This window comes from Bufo bufo, chromosome 1, assembly GCF_905171765.1.
Source record: "Bufo bufo chromosome 1, aBufBuf1.1, whole genome shotgun sequence".
Classification (NCBI taxonomy): Eukaryota; Metazoa; Chordata; class Amphibia; order Anura; family Bufonidae; genus Bufo; species Bufo bufo.
Window position 1 is genome coordinate 472919502 of NC_053389.1, and position 17091 is coordinate 472936592.

A 17091-nucleotide genomic window follows, 5' to 3' on the forward strand; every position below is an offset into this window, starting at 1 on the left:
AGTTTCCTGCACGGAGATAGCAGCTACCAGTAGTAGTCATCAGTAGAAATGTATAGAAACTACAAAAACAAGGCTTTACAATACTGGTCGAGTACAGGAATGGCAGAAATATTGCGCATTCTCCTGCTGCTATTGATACTCAGATTGTGCTATAGTTTCCACACCAGAATACTGAGCCAGCTTGTAGTAACTGAGTGGAGAAGACATTGAAGGGTCATTTACCTTCAGCCACTTCCGCTCACATACGACCAACAGTCGATATTGAGAGATGATCTATATAGGTACGTCCTCGCCTCCATAGCAATACAGAGGTAAAACAATTCTGCCGCACTATATTCTCCAGTGTAGGCATGGATGTACTTCTATAGGACACATCCCAGGACAACCAGTCAGACGTGGATGGACAGGACTGAGGGCAACTATCACTATAACATGAAAGAGAAGCATGTAATACAAAGCTGCAATGTCCCATAAATAGGTCACTGTGATACAGTAAAGGACAAAGAACAAACGTATAAATCAAGCATAGCTGAAACATGTGCAATATAGTTTGGGTTAAATCACCTCAATCACTGTGATATTACCACAATAGTCTTCGCCCCCATAATACAGACACTTTATAAAATGATAATAGACTATGAGCCATAAAAACACCACCGATACCATGTGCGACTACTGTGAATGTACAGGTCTCTTTGGATGATCTATTGCGTTTTGCAGCTCTGCAGAGCTTCGGAAATCTATCACTAAAATGTAGGAAATAATCAACGGGCTGTTGATACCAATAAAACAAGGTCAGTCGCTGACATAAAAAAAATATGGAAAGGCACAAATACTTTAAAAGGATTTCCCACCTTTTAGATATAGATGATCTATCCTCCGGATGGGTCAATATCAAATCGACAGAGGTCTGACCCCTTCCCCCTAGCTTTCTGCGCCAGAAATATAACGGGACGGTCGAACAATGGATTGTACAGCAGAATTTCGGCACCTATAGTGACAAGCCTCTTCTTAGCACAGCTATACGCCATCGCTCTGCCATCCTCTGCACTGCTTCCCATTGAGATGTATGAGAGGCAGAAAGGAAGCGGCCCTCAGCAGGTTTTCGCACCAAAATTCCATTGTAAAATCTGTCGTGTGACTGTCTCCTAAGAGTGGATGAGCGTAACAAAGAAGGCTCCATCCACTATGTAGTGGCCAAAATGGTGTATTGCAGCTTACCTCCCAGAACTGAAGTTGGCGGATCCTCACCAATCTAATATTGATGATCTATCTGGAGGATAGGTCATCAGTATCTCAAAGGTGGAAAACCCCTTAACATATCTTCTTGGTACTTTGTAAGGCTGGCACCTAGGAACAGATGACTGGTGGCCTATAGGAGAATTTTTTTAACTGTGTAAACTGGATCAGCAGATACAATACCTTGGGCCTTTGTTTCCTCGGATATGGCAATGAAAGGGACATGACTACGGGCTGGAAATTACCTTTGTACAATGCTAGACTGCTACTAGTTCTAACTTTTTGAGCCCGGCTTTAGGCTTGCATATACTCTGGAGGATTTAAGTGACTGAGAAAGCTCATTTAGAAAAGATATGAAGTGGGAGTCTCTCTCTGATTTCTTAGACTCAAAAATGACCACAATAGTAAAATGTGGCTCAGGTCGTGTCAGAAAATAGGTACTTTGCACTTTGTCATCAAAGAAGTGGACAACCTTCTCTAAAGTGTTTAGATCTGCAATCTTCTCAGTCATTATCATGATAACATTTGGCCAGTGAACCGCAGGTCTCTCAAGTGGTAGCGACACCACTGCAGGATACTGGTCAACCCCTTTAGGGGCTTCTCTGTAAGAATCCGGATGATGGTACCCATGCCCCTGAAAACTTTCTGATCCCCGGTTATCAAAAATTAAGGATACGTTGACGGCATCATATTTTCTAATGAAGCTGGAGATTTTTCCAAAGTAATCCGGATTCGTTTTAGCAGTGAGGGTCTTCATCTCTGAGGTCTGTCGGCTTAGTGCTTCATGAAAATAGAAGCTGAACTTGGCAAGCAGGATATTTTTAAATTTCTGGAGCCATGAGAAGAGATGTGGTGGCTGCATTGTCTTCTGAGACTGCCCCCCAAATAGATGCTTTTTTGTCTCTTTTTGCTTTTCAAATATCTGACCCCAGCTCTGCAGTTTCGTATGTGCATTGTGCAAGTTTACAAGGGACAAGAGGAACTTCCACTCAAATATCAGACTCTGGGCCTTCAAGAGATGCACCAGAACATCAGCTTCAAGCTGGAAGCCATTTTCTAGAGGAGATAATATAGGATGGTGGAACCTACAAAGCAAAAGAATGGAAAGAAAAAGTACATGGATTACTTCACCAGAATTTAGAGAGCATACAAACCTAATAAAAGCTTTAAATCAAACATATAAGAGAAACACAATCCTGTAATACGTTAATGTAGTTACCAAGGGTGACCCTAAACTGCCATCTGCTTCCATAAATGTTTCTGTGGGTGCAAATAAAGGGGTTTCCAGGGCTTACTTATTGATTACCTATACTTCTTGACTCCCAGTACCCCTGCCACTCCCCAGAACCAGGCGTGGAACTACACAGCTACATCCACTGTATAGTGGCTGTGCCTGGTTACTGCAACCTGGTGGCTGTGAGTGATGGCATATCCTAGCCATAGGTCATCATTATTGAGACAGAAGTAACCCTTTAAAGAATGCATCTAAATAAGTATATAGTGAAACCTATGAAAAGCCATTTATTATAAATCTGAGACAACATCCTAGACACATTTTACAACATTATTAACCACTTCCCGCAACTGTAACGCCGAAAGGCGTCATTGCGGCGGCTCCCCCAGGCTACGCTAACGCCAATAGGCGTCATCTCGCGTGAGCCGAGATTTCCTGTGAACGCGCGCACACAGGCGCGCGCGCTCACAGGAACGGAAGGTAAGAGAGTTGATCTCCAGCCTGCCAGCGGCGATCGTTCGCTGGCAGGCTGGAGATGTGTTTTTTTTAACCCCTAACAGGTATATTAGACGCTGTTTTGATAACAGCGTCTAATATACCTGCTACCTGGTCCTCTGGTGGTCCCCTTTGTTTGGATCGACCACCAGAGGACACAGGTATCTCAGTAAAGTAGCACCAAGCACCACTACACTACACTACACCCCCCCCCCGGTCACTTATTAACCCCTTATTAGCCCCTGATCACCCCATATAGACTCCCTGATCACCCCCCTGTCATTGATCACCCCCCTGTCATTGATCACCCCCCTGTAAAGCTCCATTCAGACGTCCGCATGATTTTTACGGATCCACTGATAGATGGATCGGATCCGCAAAACGCATCCGGACGTCTGAATGAAGCCTTACAGGGGCATGATCAATGACTGTGGTGATCACCCCATATAGACTCCCTGATCACCCCCCTGTAAAGCTCCATTCAGATGTCCGCATGATTTTTACGGATGCACTGATAGATGGATCGGATCCGCAAAACGCATCCGGACGTCTGAATGAAGCCTTACAGGGGCATGATCAATGACTGTGGTGATCACCCCATATAGACTCCCTGATCACCCCCCTGTCATTGATCACCCCCCCTGTCATTGATCACCCCCCCTGTCATTGATCACCCCCCCTGTCATTGATCACCCCTCTGTCAGGCTCCATTCAGACATTTTTTTGGCCCAAGTTAGCGGAATTATTATTTTTTTTTTCTTACAAAGTCTCATATTCCACTAACTTGTGTCAAAAAATAAAATCTCACATGAACTCACCATACCCCTCACGGAAACCAAATGCGTAAAATTTTTTAGACATTTATATTCCAGACTTCTTCTCACGCTTTAGGGCCCCTAGAATGCCAGGGCAGTATAAATACCCCACATGTGACCCCATTTCGGAAAGAAGACACCCCCAGGTATTCCGTGAGGGGCATATTGAGTCCATGAAAGATTGAAATTTTTGTCCCAAGTTAGCGGAACGGGAGACTTTGTGAGAAAAAAATTAAAAATATCAATTTCCGCTAACTTGTGCCAAAAAAAAAAAAATTTCTATGAACTCGCCATGCCCCTCATTGAATACCTTGGGGTGTCTTCTTTCCAAAAAGGGGTCACATGTGGGGTATTTATACTGCCCTGGCATTCTAGGGGCCCCAAAGCGTGAGAAGAAGTCTGGTATCCAAATGTCTAAAAATGCCCTCCTAAAAGGAATTTGGGCACCTTTGCGCATCTAGGCTGCAATAAAGTGTCACACATCTGGTATCGCCGTACTCAGGAGAAGTTGGGGAATGTGTTTTGGGGTGTCATTTTACATATACCCATGCTGGGTGAGAGAAATATCTTGTTGTCTTTTGCCAAGATATTTCTCTCACCCAGCAAGGGTATATGTAAAATGACACCCCAAAACACATTCCCCAACTTCTCCTGAATACGGCGATACCACATGTGTGACACTTTTTTGCAGCCTAGGTGGGCAAAGGGGCCCATATTCCAAAGAGCACCTTTAGGATTTCACAGGTCATTTACCTACTTACCACACATTAGGGCCCCTGGAAAATGCCAGGGCAGTATAACTACCCCACAAGTGACCCCATTTTGGAAAGAAGACACCCCAAGGTATTCCGTGAGGGGCATGGCAAGTTCCTAGAATTTTTTATTTTTTGTCACAAGTTAGTGGAAAATGCTGATTTTTTTTATTTTTATTTTTTTTCATACAAAGTCTCATATTCCACTAACTTGTGACAAAAAATAAAAACTTCCATGAACTCACTATGCCCATCAGCGAATACCTTGGGGTCTCTTCTTTCCAAAATGGGGTCACTTGTGGGGTAGTTATACTGCCCTGGCATTCTAGGGGCCCAAATGTGTGGTAAGGAGTTTGAAATCAAATTCTGTAAAAAATGACCTGTGAAATCCGAAAGGTGCTCTTTGGAATATGGGCCCCTTTGCCCACCTAGGCTGCAAAAAAGTGTCACACATCTGGTATCCCCGTACTCAGGAGAAGGTGGGGAATGTGTTTTGGGGTGTCATTTTACATATACCCCTGCTGGGTGAGAGAAATATCTTGGCAAAAGACAACTTTTCCCATTTTTTTATACAAAGTTGGCATTTGACCAAGATATTTATCTCACCCAGCATGGGTATATGTAAAAAGACACCCCAAAACACATTCCTCAACTTCTCCTGAATACAGAGATACCAGATGTGTGACACTTTTTTGCAGCCTAGGTGGGCAAAGGGGCCCATATTCCAAAGAGCACCTTTCGGATTTCACAGGTCATTTTTTACAGAATTTGATTTCAAACTCCTTACCACACATTCGGGCCCCTAGAATGCCAGGGCAGTATAACTACCCCACAAGTGACCCCATTTTGGAAAGAAGAGACCCCAAGGTATTCGCTGATGGGCATAGTGAGTTCATGGAAGTTTTTATTTTTTGTCACAAGTTAGTGGAATATGAGACTTTGTAGGAAAAAAAATAAAATAAAAAAAAAATCATCATTTTCCGCTAACTTGTGACAAAAAATAAAAAGTTCTATGAACTCACTATGCCCATCAGCGAATACCTTAGGGTGTGTACTTTCCGAAATGGGGTCATTTGTGGGGTGTTTGTACTGTCTGGGCATTGTAGAACCTCAGGAAACATGACAGGTGCTCAGAAAGTCAGAGCTGCTTCAAAAAGCGGAAATTCACATTTTTGTACCATAGTTTGTAAACGCTATAACTTTTACCCAAACCATTTTTTTTTTACCCAAACATTTTTTTTTTATCAAAGACATGTAGAACAATAAATTTAGAGCAAAATTTATATATGGATCTCGTTTTTTTTTGCAAAATTTTACAACTGAAAGTGAAAAATGTCATTTTTTTGCAAAAAAATCGTTAAATTTCGATTAATAACAAAAAAAGTAAAAATGTCAGCAGCAATGAAATACCACCAAATGAAAGCTCTATTAGTGAGAAGAAAAGGAGGTAAAATTCATTTGGGTGGTAAGTTGCATGACCGAGCAATAAACGGTGAAAGTAGTGTAGTGCCGATTTGTAAAAAAGGGCCTGGTCTTTAGGGGGGTATAAACCTGTGGTCCTTAAGTGGTTAAAGGCTACATATTGGATATAGAGAAATATCTGTGTAGAGGGAAGTCAGGTGGGCGTATGTATATGGATATATATGTATCTGCCCCTTCTTTGATATGTGTATATATATATATGGGCCCCTTTAGATGGCCAATAGGCATATATATTTCCTGTATGGCCGTGTATATATTGGCCCTGTATGGCAAGTGGGGACATATGTATGTCCCCTGTATGTGATGCCCCAGGTATATGCGAGTGTGTGTATATATATATGATAGATTATAGATAGATATATATATAGATAGATATAGATATGTGTGTATGTATTTACACACGTCTTTGGAATGATATGGATTTCTGCACAAATTGGTCATAAAATGTGATCTGATCTTCATCTAAGTCACAATAGACAATCACAGTCTGCTTAAACTAATAACACACAAATAATTAAATGTTACCATGTTTTTATTGAACACACCATGTAAACATTCACAGTGCAGGTGGAAAAAGTATGTGAACCCTTGGATTTAATAACTGGTTGAACCTCCTTAGGCAGCAATAACTTCAACCAAACGTTTCCTGTAGTTGCAGATCAGACGTGCACAACGGTCAGGAGTAATTCTTGACCATTCCTCTTTACAGAACTGTTTCAGTTCAGCAATATTCTTGGGATGTCTGGTGTGAATCGCTTTCTTGAGGTCATACCACAGCATCTCAATCGGGTTGAGGTCAGGACTCTGACTGGGCCACTCCAGAAGGCGTATTTTCTTCTGTTTAAGCCATTCTGTTGTTGATTTACTTCTATGCTTTGGGTCGTTGTGCTATTGCAACACCCATCTTCTGTTGAGCTTCAGCTGGGGGACAGATGGCCTTAAGTTCTCCTGCAAAATGTCTTGATAAACTTGGGAATTCATTTTTCCTTTGATGATAGCAATCCGTCCAGGCCTTGACGCAGCAAAGCAGCCCCAAACCATGATGCCCCCACCACCATACTTCACAGTTGGGATGAGGTTTTGATGTTGGTGTGCTGTGCCTCTTTTTCTCCACACATAGTGTTGTGTGTTTCTGCCAAACAACTCAACTTTGGTTTCATCTGTCCACAGAATATTTTGCCAGTACTGCTGTGGAACATCCAGGTGCTCTTGTGCAAACTGTAAACGTGCAGCAATGTTTTTTTTGCACAGCAGTGGCTTCCTCTGTGGTATCCTCCCATGAAATCCATTCTTGTTTAGTGTTTTACGTATCGTAGATTCGCTAACAGGGATGTTAGCATATGCCAGAGACTTTGTAAGTCTTTAGCTGACACTCTAGGATTCTTCTTCACAGTCTGCGCTGTGCTCTTGCAGTCATCTTTACAGGATGGCCACTTCTAGGGAGAGTAGCAGCAGTGCTGAACTTTCTCCATTTATAGACAATTTGTCTTACCGTGGACTGATGAACAGCAAGGCTTTTGGAGATACTTTTATAACACTTTCCAGCTTTATGCAAGTCAACAATTCTTAATCGTAGGTCTTCTGAGAGCTCTTTTGTGCGAATCATCATTCACATCAGGCAATGCTTCTTGTGAAAAGCAAACCCAGAACTGGTGTGTTTTTTATAGGGCAGGGCAGCTGTAACCAACACCTCCAATCTTATCTCATTGATTGGACTTCAGTTGGCTGACAACTCACTCCAATTAGCTCTTGGAGATGTCATTAGTCTAGGGGTTCACATATTTTTTCCACCTGCACTGTGAATGTTTGCATGGTGTGTTCAATAAAAACATGGTAACATTTAATTCTTTGTGTGTTATTAGTTTAAGCAGACTGGGATTGTCTATTGTTGTGACTTAAATGAAGATCAGATCACATTTTATGACCAATTTGTGCAGAAATCCATATCATTCCAAAGGGTTCACATACTTTTTCTTAGGGGTGCACCGAAATGAAAATTCTGGTCCGAAACCGAAAATTCAGGATGCCCCCTGACCGAAACTGCCTTTTTGCCCAAATACTTTTAAAAGACTTTTTTTTAAATGATTTTATTAATAATTATTTTTCATGAATGAAATTCATCTGTGGGTGGCGCTGTTATGGAGAGGGGGATCTGTGGGTGGCGCTGTTATGGAGAGGGGGATCTGTGGGTGGCGCTGTTATGGAGAGGGGGATCTGTGGGTGGCGCTGTTATGGAGAGGGGGATCTGTGGGTGGCGCTGTTATGGAGAGGGGGATCTGTGGGTGGCGCTGTTATGGAGAGGGGGATCTGTGGGTGGCGCTGTTATGGAGAGGGTAATCTGTGGGTGGCGCTGTTATGGAGAGGGGGATCTGTGGGTGGCGCTGTTATGGAGAGGGGGATCTGTGGGTGGCGCTGTTATGGAGAGGGGGATCTGTGCACTGTTATGGAAAGGGGATATGTGCACTGTTATGGGCATAACAGTGCACAGATCCCTTTCCCCATAACAGTGCACAGATCCCTTTCCCCATAACAGTGCACAGATCCCCCCTCCCCATAACAGTGCACAGATCCCCCCTCCCCATAGCAGTGCCATAGACCGATCCCCCTACCCATAACAGCCCCGGCCCTGCTGCTCACAGCATCACTCACTGCATCTTTATTTTACCTTACAATCGTGACGCTCCGGTAACAACTCTGCAGGCAGAGCGGAGGGCGGCGTAACGTCACTTACTCACGTGACGCACCTGCTCCGTCCACTTTATGAATGAAGGAGGCGGAGCAGGCGCGTCACGTGAGTAAGTGACGTTACGCCGGCCTCCGCTCTGCCTGCAGAGTTGTTAGTTACTGGAGCCTCACGATTGTAAGGTAAAATAAAGATGCAGTGACAAAGTAAACCGCCCGCCCGGCGCCCGCCCGCAGATGGTGGGTGACAAATCCCACACCCCATATTTTCGGCCGATATGTAACAATATCGGCCGAAGTGGATTAGGTGCATTTTCGGCTGCCGAAATTTCGGTGCACCCCTACTTTTTCTTGCAACTGTATATACACTTATGTCAGCATGACAGTATATATGTGGGCTTATTGCTGCCCATTCATATGTATGTGTTTATAGATGTGCCCCAAGCATCTGTGGATATATATGTATATACAGTCAGGTCCATAAATATTGGGACAGCAACACAATTCTAACATTTTTGGCTCTATACACCACCACAATGGATTTGAAATGAAACAAACAAGATGTGCTTTAACTGCAGACTGTCAGCTTTAATTTGAGAGTATTTACATCCAAATCAGGTGAACGGTGTAGGAATTACAACAGTTTCCATATGTGCCTCCCAATTGTTAAGGGACCAAAAGTAATGGGACACAATAATAATCATAAATCAAACTTTCACTTTTTAATACTTGGTTGCAAATGCTTTGCAGTCAATTACAGCCTGAAGTCTGGAACACATAGACATCACCAGACGCTGGGTTTCATCCCTGGTGATGCTCTGCCAGGCCTCTACTGCAACTGTCTTCAGTTCCTGCTTGTTCTTGGGGCATTTTCTCTTCAGCTTTGTCTTCACCAAGTAAAATGCATGCTCAATTGGATTCAGGTTTGGTGATTGACTTGGCCATTGCAGAACATTCCACTTCTTTCCCTTAAAAAACTCTTTGGTTGATTTTGCGGTATGCTTTGCTTTGGGTCATTGTCCATCTGCACTGTGAAGCGCCGTCCAATGGGTTCTGAAGCATTTGGCTGAATGTGAGCAGATAATATTGCCCGAAACACTCCAGAATTCATCCTGCTGCTTTTGTCAGCAGTCACATCATCAATAAATACAAGAGAACCAGTTCCATTGGCAGCCATACATGCCCACGCCATGACACTACCACCACCATGCTTCACTGATGAGGTGGTATGCTTAGGATCATGAGCAGTTCCTTTCCTTCTCCATACTCTTCTCTTCCCATCACTATGGTACAAGTTGATCTTGGTCTCATCTGTCCATAGGATGTTGTTCCAGAACTGTGAAGGCTTTTTTAGATGTCGTTTGGCAAACTCTAATTTGGCCTTCCTGTTTTTGAGGCTCACCAATGGTTTACATTTTGTGGTGAACCCTCTGTATTCACTCTGGTGAAGTCTTCTCTTGATTGTTGACTTTGACACACATACACCTACCTCCTGGAGAGTGTTCTTGATCCGGCCAACTGTTGTGAAGGGTGTTTTCTTCACCAGGGAAAGAATTCTTCCGTCATCCACCACAGTTGTTTTCCGTGGTCTTCCGGGTCTTTTGGTGTTGCTGAGCTCACCGGTGCGTTCCTTCTTTTTAAGAATGTTCCAAACAGTTGTTTTGGCCACGCCAAATGTTTTTGCTATCTCTCTGATGGGTTTGTTTTGTTTTTTCACCCTCATGATGGCTTGCTTCACTGATAGTGACAGCTCTTTGGATCTCATCTTGAGAGTTGACAGCAACAGATTTTAAATGCAAATAGCACACTTGAAATGAACTCTGGACCTTTTATCTGCTCATTGTAAGGCCTCATGCACACGACTGTTGTGTGCATCCGTGTCCGTTGTTCCGTGATTTTCTGCGGACCCATTGACTTTCAATGGGTCCGTTGAAAACTCGGAAAATGCACAGTTGTTCATCCGCGTCCGTGATCCGTGTTTCCTGCCCGTCAAAAAAAATGACCTGTCCTATTTTTTTGACGGACAACGGTTCGCGGACCCATTCAAGTCAATGGGTCCGTGAAAAAACACGGATGCACACAAGATTGTCATCCGCGTCTGTGATCCGTAGGCTACTTTTGCACAGACGGATCCGCAGATCCGTCTGCATAGAGCTTTTTCAGAGCCGAGTTTTCACATCGTGCGGCACCTGAGGGGTTAATTGTGCGGATCACAGCCCCCTGTAAGAGATCGGGTGCTGCCAGGGGGCAGTTATGTACACAGTTCTTAGTATATTCTAACTTGAAGCGTCCCCATCACCATGGGAACGCCTCTGTGTTAGAATATACTGTCGGATCTGAGTTTTCACGATGTGAGACCTCAGCTCTGAAAAAGCTCTATGCAGACAGATCTGCGGATCAGTTTGTGCGAAAGTAGCCTACGGATCACAGACGCGGATGACAATCTTGTGTGCATCCGTGTTTTTTCACGGACCCATTGACTTGAATGGGTCCGCGAACCGTTGTCCGTCAAAAAAATAGGACAGGTCATATTATTTGACGGGCAGGAAACACGGATCACGGACGCGGATTTTCTGAGTTTTCAACGGACCCATTGAAAGTCAATGGGTCCGCAGAAAATCACGGGACACGGATGCACACAACGGTCGTGTGCATGAGGCCTTACAATGAGCAGAAAAAAGGTCCAGAGTTCATTTCAAGTGTGCTATTTGCATTTAAAATCTGTTGCTGTCAACTCTCAAGATGAGATCCAAAGAGCTGTCACTATCAGTGAAGCAAGCCATCATTAGGGTGAAAAAACAAAACAAACCCATCAGAGAGATGGCAAAAACATTTGGCGTGGCCAAAACAACTGTTTGGAACATTCTTAAAAAGAAGGAACGCACCGGTGAGCTCAGCAACACCAAAAGACCCGGAAGACCACAGAAAACAACTGTGGTGGATGACGGAAAAATTCTTTCCCTGGTGAAGAAAACACCCTTCACAACAGTTGGCCAGATCAAGAACACTCTCCAGGAGGTAGGTGTATGTGTGTCAAAGTCCACAATCAAGAGAAGACTTCACCAGAGTGAATACAGAGGGTTCACCACAAAATGTAAACCATTGGTGAGCCTCAAAAACAGGAAGGCCAGATTAGAGTTTGCCAAACGACATCTAAAAAAGCCTTCACAGTTCTGGAACAACATCCTATGGACAGATGAGACCAAGATCAACTTGTACCATAGTGATGGGAAGAGAAGAGTATGGAGGAACTGCTCATGATCCTAAGCATACCACCTCATCAGTGAAGCATGGTGGTGGTAGTGTCATGGCGTGGGCATGTATGGCTGCCAATGGAACTGGTTCTCTTGTATTTATTGATGATGTGACTGTTGACAAAAGCAGCAGGATGAATTCTGGAGTGTTTCGGGAAATATTATCTGCTCACATTCAGCCAAATGCTTCAGAACTCATTGGACGGCGCTTCACAGTGCAGATGGACAATGACCCAAATTATACTGCAAAAGCAACCAAAGAGTTTAAGGGAAAGAAGTGGAATGTTATGCAATGGCCAAGTCAATCACCTGACCTGAATCCGATTGCGCATGCATTTTAATTGGTGAAGACAAAGCTGAAGGGAAAATGACCCAAGAATAAGCAGGAACTGAAGACAGTTGCAGTAGAGGCCTGGCAGAGCATCACCAGGGATGAAACCCAGTGTCTGGTGATGTCTATGCGTTCCAGACTTCAGGCTGTAATTGACTGCAAAGGATTTGCGACCAAGTATTAAAAAGTGAAAGTTTGATTTATGATTATTATTGTGTCCCATTACTTTTGGTCCCTTAACAAGTGGGAGGCACATATGGAAACTGTTGTAATTCCTACACCATTCACCTGATTTGGATGTAAATACCCTCAAATTAAAGCTGACAATCTGCAGTTAAAGCACATCTTGTTCATTTCATTTCAAATCCATTGTGGTGGTGTATAGAGCCAAAAATGTTAGAATTGTGTTGATGTCCCAATATTTATGGACCTGACTGTATGTAGAGGGAAGTGTAAATATTCCCTAGATTCAATTCCCTATCAACTCTTATCAACAGTTCATCCCCCATGTTTAGAGAAAAACTTGTGCTGATAGCCTGTAGGATAACAGCTGATGAATATCTAGTCCTCTTTTGTTCAGGCCCTAAACAGTAGGATGGTCTCGTTTGCTGGTCACCTCAGGACAAAGAGATAGCAGACTCTCTGGCACCGTTTGTCAGGGGGCTTTCTAACCAGAGACATCATGAACCTGTTTCCATTCCCCTACTTCCAGCATTTTGGGACTAGGGGGGAGGACTATAAAGAAAGGCACACTATGATGTCACAGGCCGGAGGAGGGGGGAAGTGAGCGGTTTCTGAGGCTGATATATGAGCCCCAAGCCAGGAACAGGGGTCGCTTGGAACTGGACTGCAAGGAGAGACACATGGGAGAGAGCAGCTCCATGACGTGCCCCCGGAGAAGGAGCCTGCAGCCCGGACCAGAAGGACCCCCCTAGAGACAAGCAACGCCCCCCCCCCTGGAAAATGAGCATAAGTATCATTAACCCCTAACTACCCTATCCCACCAACGAATACCTACCCTATACCTGTAGCCCCTACCTACCCCTATTATACCCTTATCCCTGTCACCTGCACCCCTACCCTTAACCCCTAGACCATCAATCCCCCACCCTAACCCTATAGGAGGTTCTCCGCTCCCTATTCTCGGTTAATCCCTGCAACCATATGTCTGTGGCCTGCATTTACCCTTGCAGTGCCACTGTAAACCCTTCGTTCTTAGGGATAGTTTTTAGTCCAGGTTGGGTGGGCTGCTAGTGTGTGTGTGTGTGTGTGTGTAAGTGTATTGTATAGTTAGTTTGTGGGCGGAACTTGGGATTGTGTATTGTTAGTGCTGTATTGTCAGTGCTGTGCGTACGTTGTGTACTGTAGGTTAATAAATACTGTGTGTTATTTGTACCTACTGTGTAACGTGTTATTAGCGGTAGCTAGCTCAGTTAGGTGCTTGCAGCTAGCTTAGTGATTAGCGTAAGGCAAGGTGAAAGTATAGTAGTGTTATTAGGATAAAGGTAAAAATAGGCGGAGTCATCACTAGACGGCTCCTTCTATTTATGATTATTGATATTTGCATAAATATTGGTAATTAATATTCCCCCTTTACAATCTGCAAGATCATGAAGTAAGAACATTTTATGTCTGTTTCGTCATCAACATCCTAACTCGAGCATTTGAAAAGGATGAGGTGGTATCAGCAAGTTTTTCACACCCAAAGGTTCATGATAAATGTACTAGGATACTTCACAAACATAAAAGTGTAAGGAGAACTCGCTGACTTGAATACATCTTGGTTTAACCCACAGGTGAATCCATCTGCTGGGGCATAAGAAGAAACTACCCACCTGGAGTTGTACTTCTTTAAGATGGCCTCTAAAATGTTCACCAATTCCTCGGCATTCACAAATTTTTGACTGCTCAGCGTGTACATTTTCTCGTAGAAATCTGCAATCTCCATTCGAGCCTGAACAAAGAAGCAGAGCTGTTCTGACAGATGTGACAGCAGCTCTTCCAAGTGAGGAGCTGTCCCACCAGTGGCATTTCTACCTGTTGTGACCACTTTCTTCAGTTCATTGTGCAGGGAGGTGTAATTCGTCCTGATGGAATCCTTCCGGCCGAAGAAGGACTGACCACCTGTAAAAGACAGGACACTAGTGTAAGCTGACAGACCTTGGTAAGACATAGACATGACCATGTGCAGGTCCACAGTACTACGTGGTCAATAGTTATAAGAGCCTCCTGCCATTACAGAGATACCAAATACTGCTGCCCACATTTACCCATGTAATTTGGAAAACTGGAGCGGCTTACAACTTTGTCAAGATGTAGACACATGTATAAACTGTGGCATTAAAAAGTCACGTGTCACTTCTTATGGATATAATGATATTCATTCTACATGTACGAACTGATTTGTATGAAGCATAATACTTTTGTACCATTTTTGTACACAGCAACATGTACATGATTTCTATCATTATGAATAAATAAAATACTTTGAAACATAAAAAGTCACGTGTCTACTCCATGCAGGCCGTGGCGTAAAAAGCGTGGCGTCTTTCTAGCCAGTGTGAAAGGTAAATGCAGAGGTGCATGTTGTGACGGTTCTATCAAAGAAGGGACACAAATGTGTCACTAAAATATATATATATATATATATATATATATACACATACATATACACATACATACATACATACATACATACATACATACATACATACACACATACACACACCACTTTTGATAAAAGTAAGGGCATGTTCAGATTGAGTTTTTTGGGTGCACTTGGAACTGAACCAGAGTTCGGGAAATGTTTTTTTTTTACAGTATAAATCAATTTCTGAAGTTATTACGCAAAGTCTCATGAGACTTCGGGAAGTAATAACTTCGGCTCATTGGAGACAATACATTCTAATACTGTACGGAACGCTTGCTCCGTACAGTATTGAAACAAAGTTTTATGCAAATCTACTTCGGATGTTTCATCCGAAGTCGATTCGCTCATCCCTAGATGTAACCATGGAAATGAGCAGTGTATAAGTGTGATGGAAAAATGTATCACGCCAGCAAAGGAGGCAATATAGACAATCTCAAGGGGTTGTCCCATCTCAACATTGATGGGATATGGCTGAGATATACTACGAATGTCACATAAGAACTATCCTGAATGTCACTGCTAGGTGGGGTGAAAATTTAAAAAGATTAAAAAAAAAATAAAGCTGGACAACCCCTTTAAAGAGAACCTGTCACCAGGATTTTCTGCATAGAGCTGGGGACATGGGTTGCTAGATGGCCACTAGCACATCTGCAATACCATGTCCCCATAGCTCTGTGTGCTTTTATTGTGTTAAAAAACTGTTTTGATCAATATGCAAATGAACCTGATATGTGTCCGGAGATGAGTCCAGCGGAAAGGAGCCCAGCACCGCCCCGCGTCCTCCGAATCTCCTCCTTGCTGGCTGACGTCACAGAGCTGGAGCGCCGAAATCTCGCGATGCGCGAGCTAGCGCATGCGCAGTGTCGGCATCATGTTCATTCCCTGTGCTGGCATCAGCACAGGGAACTAACTACGCATGCGCTAGCTCGCGCATCGCGGGATTTCGGCGCTCCAGCTCTGTGACGTCAGCCAGCAAGGAGGAGATTCAGAGGACGCGGGGCGGTGCTGGGCTCCTTTCCGCTTGACTCATCTCCGGATACAGGACTCATATCAGGTCATTTGCATATGGATCAAAACGGTTTTTTAACACAATAAAAGCGCAGAGAGCTGTGGGGACTGGGTATTGCAGATGAGATAGCGGCCATGTCCTCAGCTCTATACACTAAATCCTGGTGACAGGTTCCCTTTAAGGGTTAGTCCTATAATATACAGTAATCCTGAGTAGAGGGGGGTGTCTACATTTTGACTGTACAGTAAGGGGATGTCACAGAGCAGGGCTGCACCCCAGTAGTGGGACCCGCATGTCATCAGTTACTTAACCTCCAGATACTCTATAAATGTGGCATGGCTAGAAGGCGACTGTAGGGGGCGCCAGCCATTATGACAGCTATGTGTCCGCGCTCACCCGGCTTCTGCCCCAGGAAGCTCATGCTGTGATACGCCTTCTCCGCGGCCGCCAGATGAGCCAGCGCCGCCAGCATGGAAGACCAGGAGGCGCCGGCCGTCTTGTTGGCTTCCTTCTCCCGCTCCACGTTGTCCTTGGCCTTGTCATAGGAGAAGTGACCAAGATGGGAGAAGAACGTGTGCAGCACATTCTGCTCGGCGGTAACTGGCGGGGTCTTCTGAGGGAGCATCACCGAAGTCGTCATCAGCAGCAGCGGCTCGTCGTCATCCTCGTCCTCCTGACCTGGGGCAGCCGGAGCATCACCCGCTTGCTGGGGCACCACCATACAGCGAAACACTGCGAACCAGCGGAACACAGCACCGAAACAGACGAAAAGACTGACCGCCTCGGCTTCGAGAAACTCACTGCTGACACCAGACTGTTTACCTGCCACACGTGACTGCGCCGGAAGCGTGACGCCTGCATGACGTGTCCTTTTGAACAACTTTATTGATAACGTGTAAAGGAGGACAAGAAGCTCAGAGCAACTGTTGAGTTTCGTGCACGAGTCGCTGGCCACGGCCACATTTACACTCTTCATAGGGAAAATATCACATACGGAGTCCTGAGTGACTTCAGTGATTTACAGAACTGTGGAGGGCTACTTAATGCTGTATTCAGACATATCAGTTGTGGTGCGGTTCTTGAAATGTAGCCAAAACTGTGTGCGTGTTTACCACTGGTTCCTCAGGGAGTTAGCAGTTAGAATGCAT

At 44.2% G+C, this 17091-nt stretch overlaps 1 protein-coding gene across 1 annotated transcript; it reads right to left on the bottom strand.

Annotated features, from left to right (window-relative positions):
• Positions 1-1142: 1142 nt before the first annotated feature.
• On the bottom strand, positions 1143-16773 carry KICS2 (KICSTOR subunit 2). The gene is made up of 3 exons (XM_040409143.1): positions 16340-16773; positions 14120-14408; positions 1143-2324 (listed from the first exon to the last, which is right to left on the bottom strand). The coding sequence occupies exons 1-3, from the start codon at positions 16662-16664 to the stop codon at positions 1514-1516; spliced, it is 1425 nt and encodes a 474-aa protein (XP_040265077.1). The 5' UTR covers positions 16665-16773; the 3' UTR covers positions 1143-1513.
• Between the last annotated feature and the right edge of the window lie 318 nt (positions 16774-17091).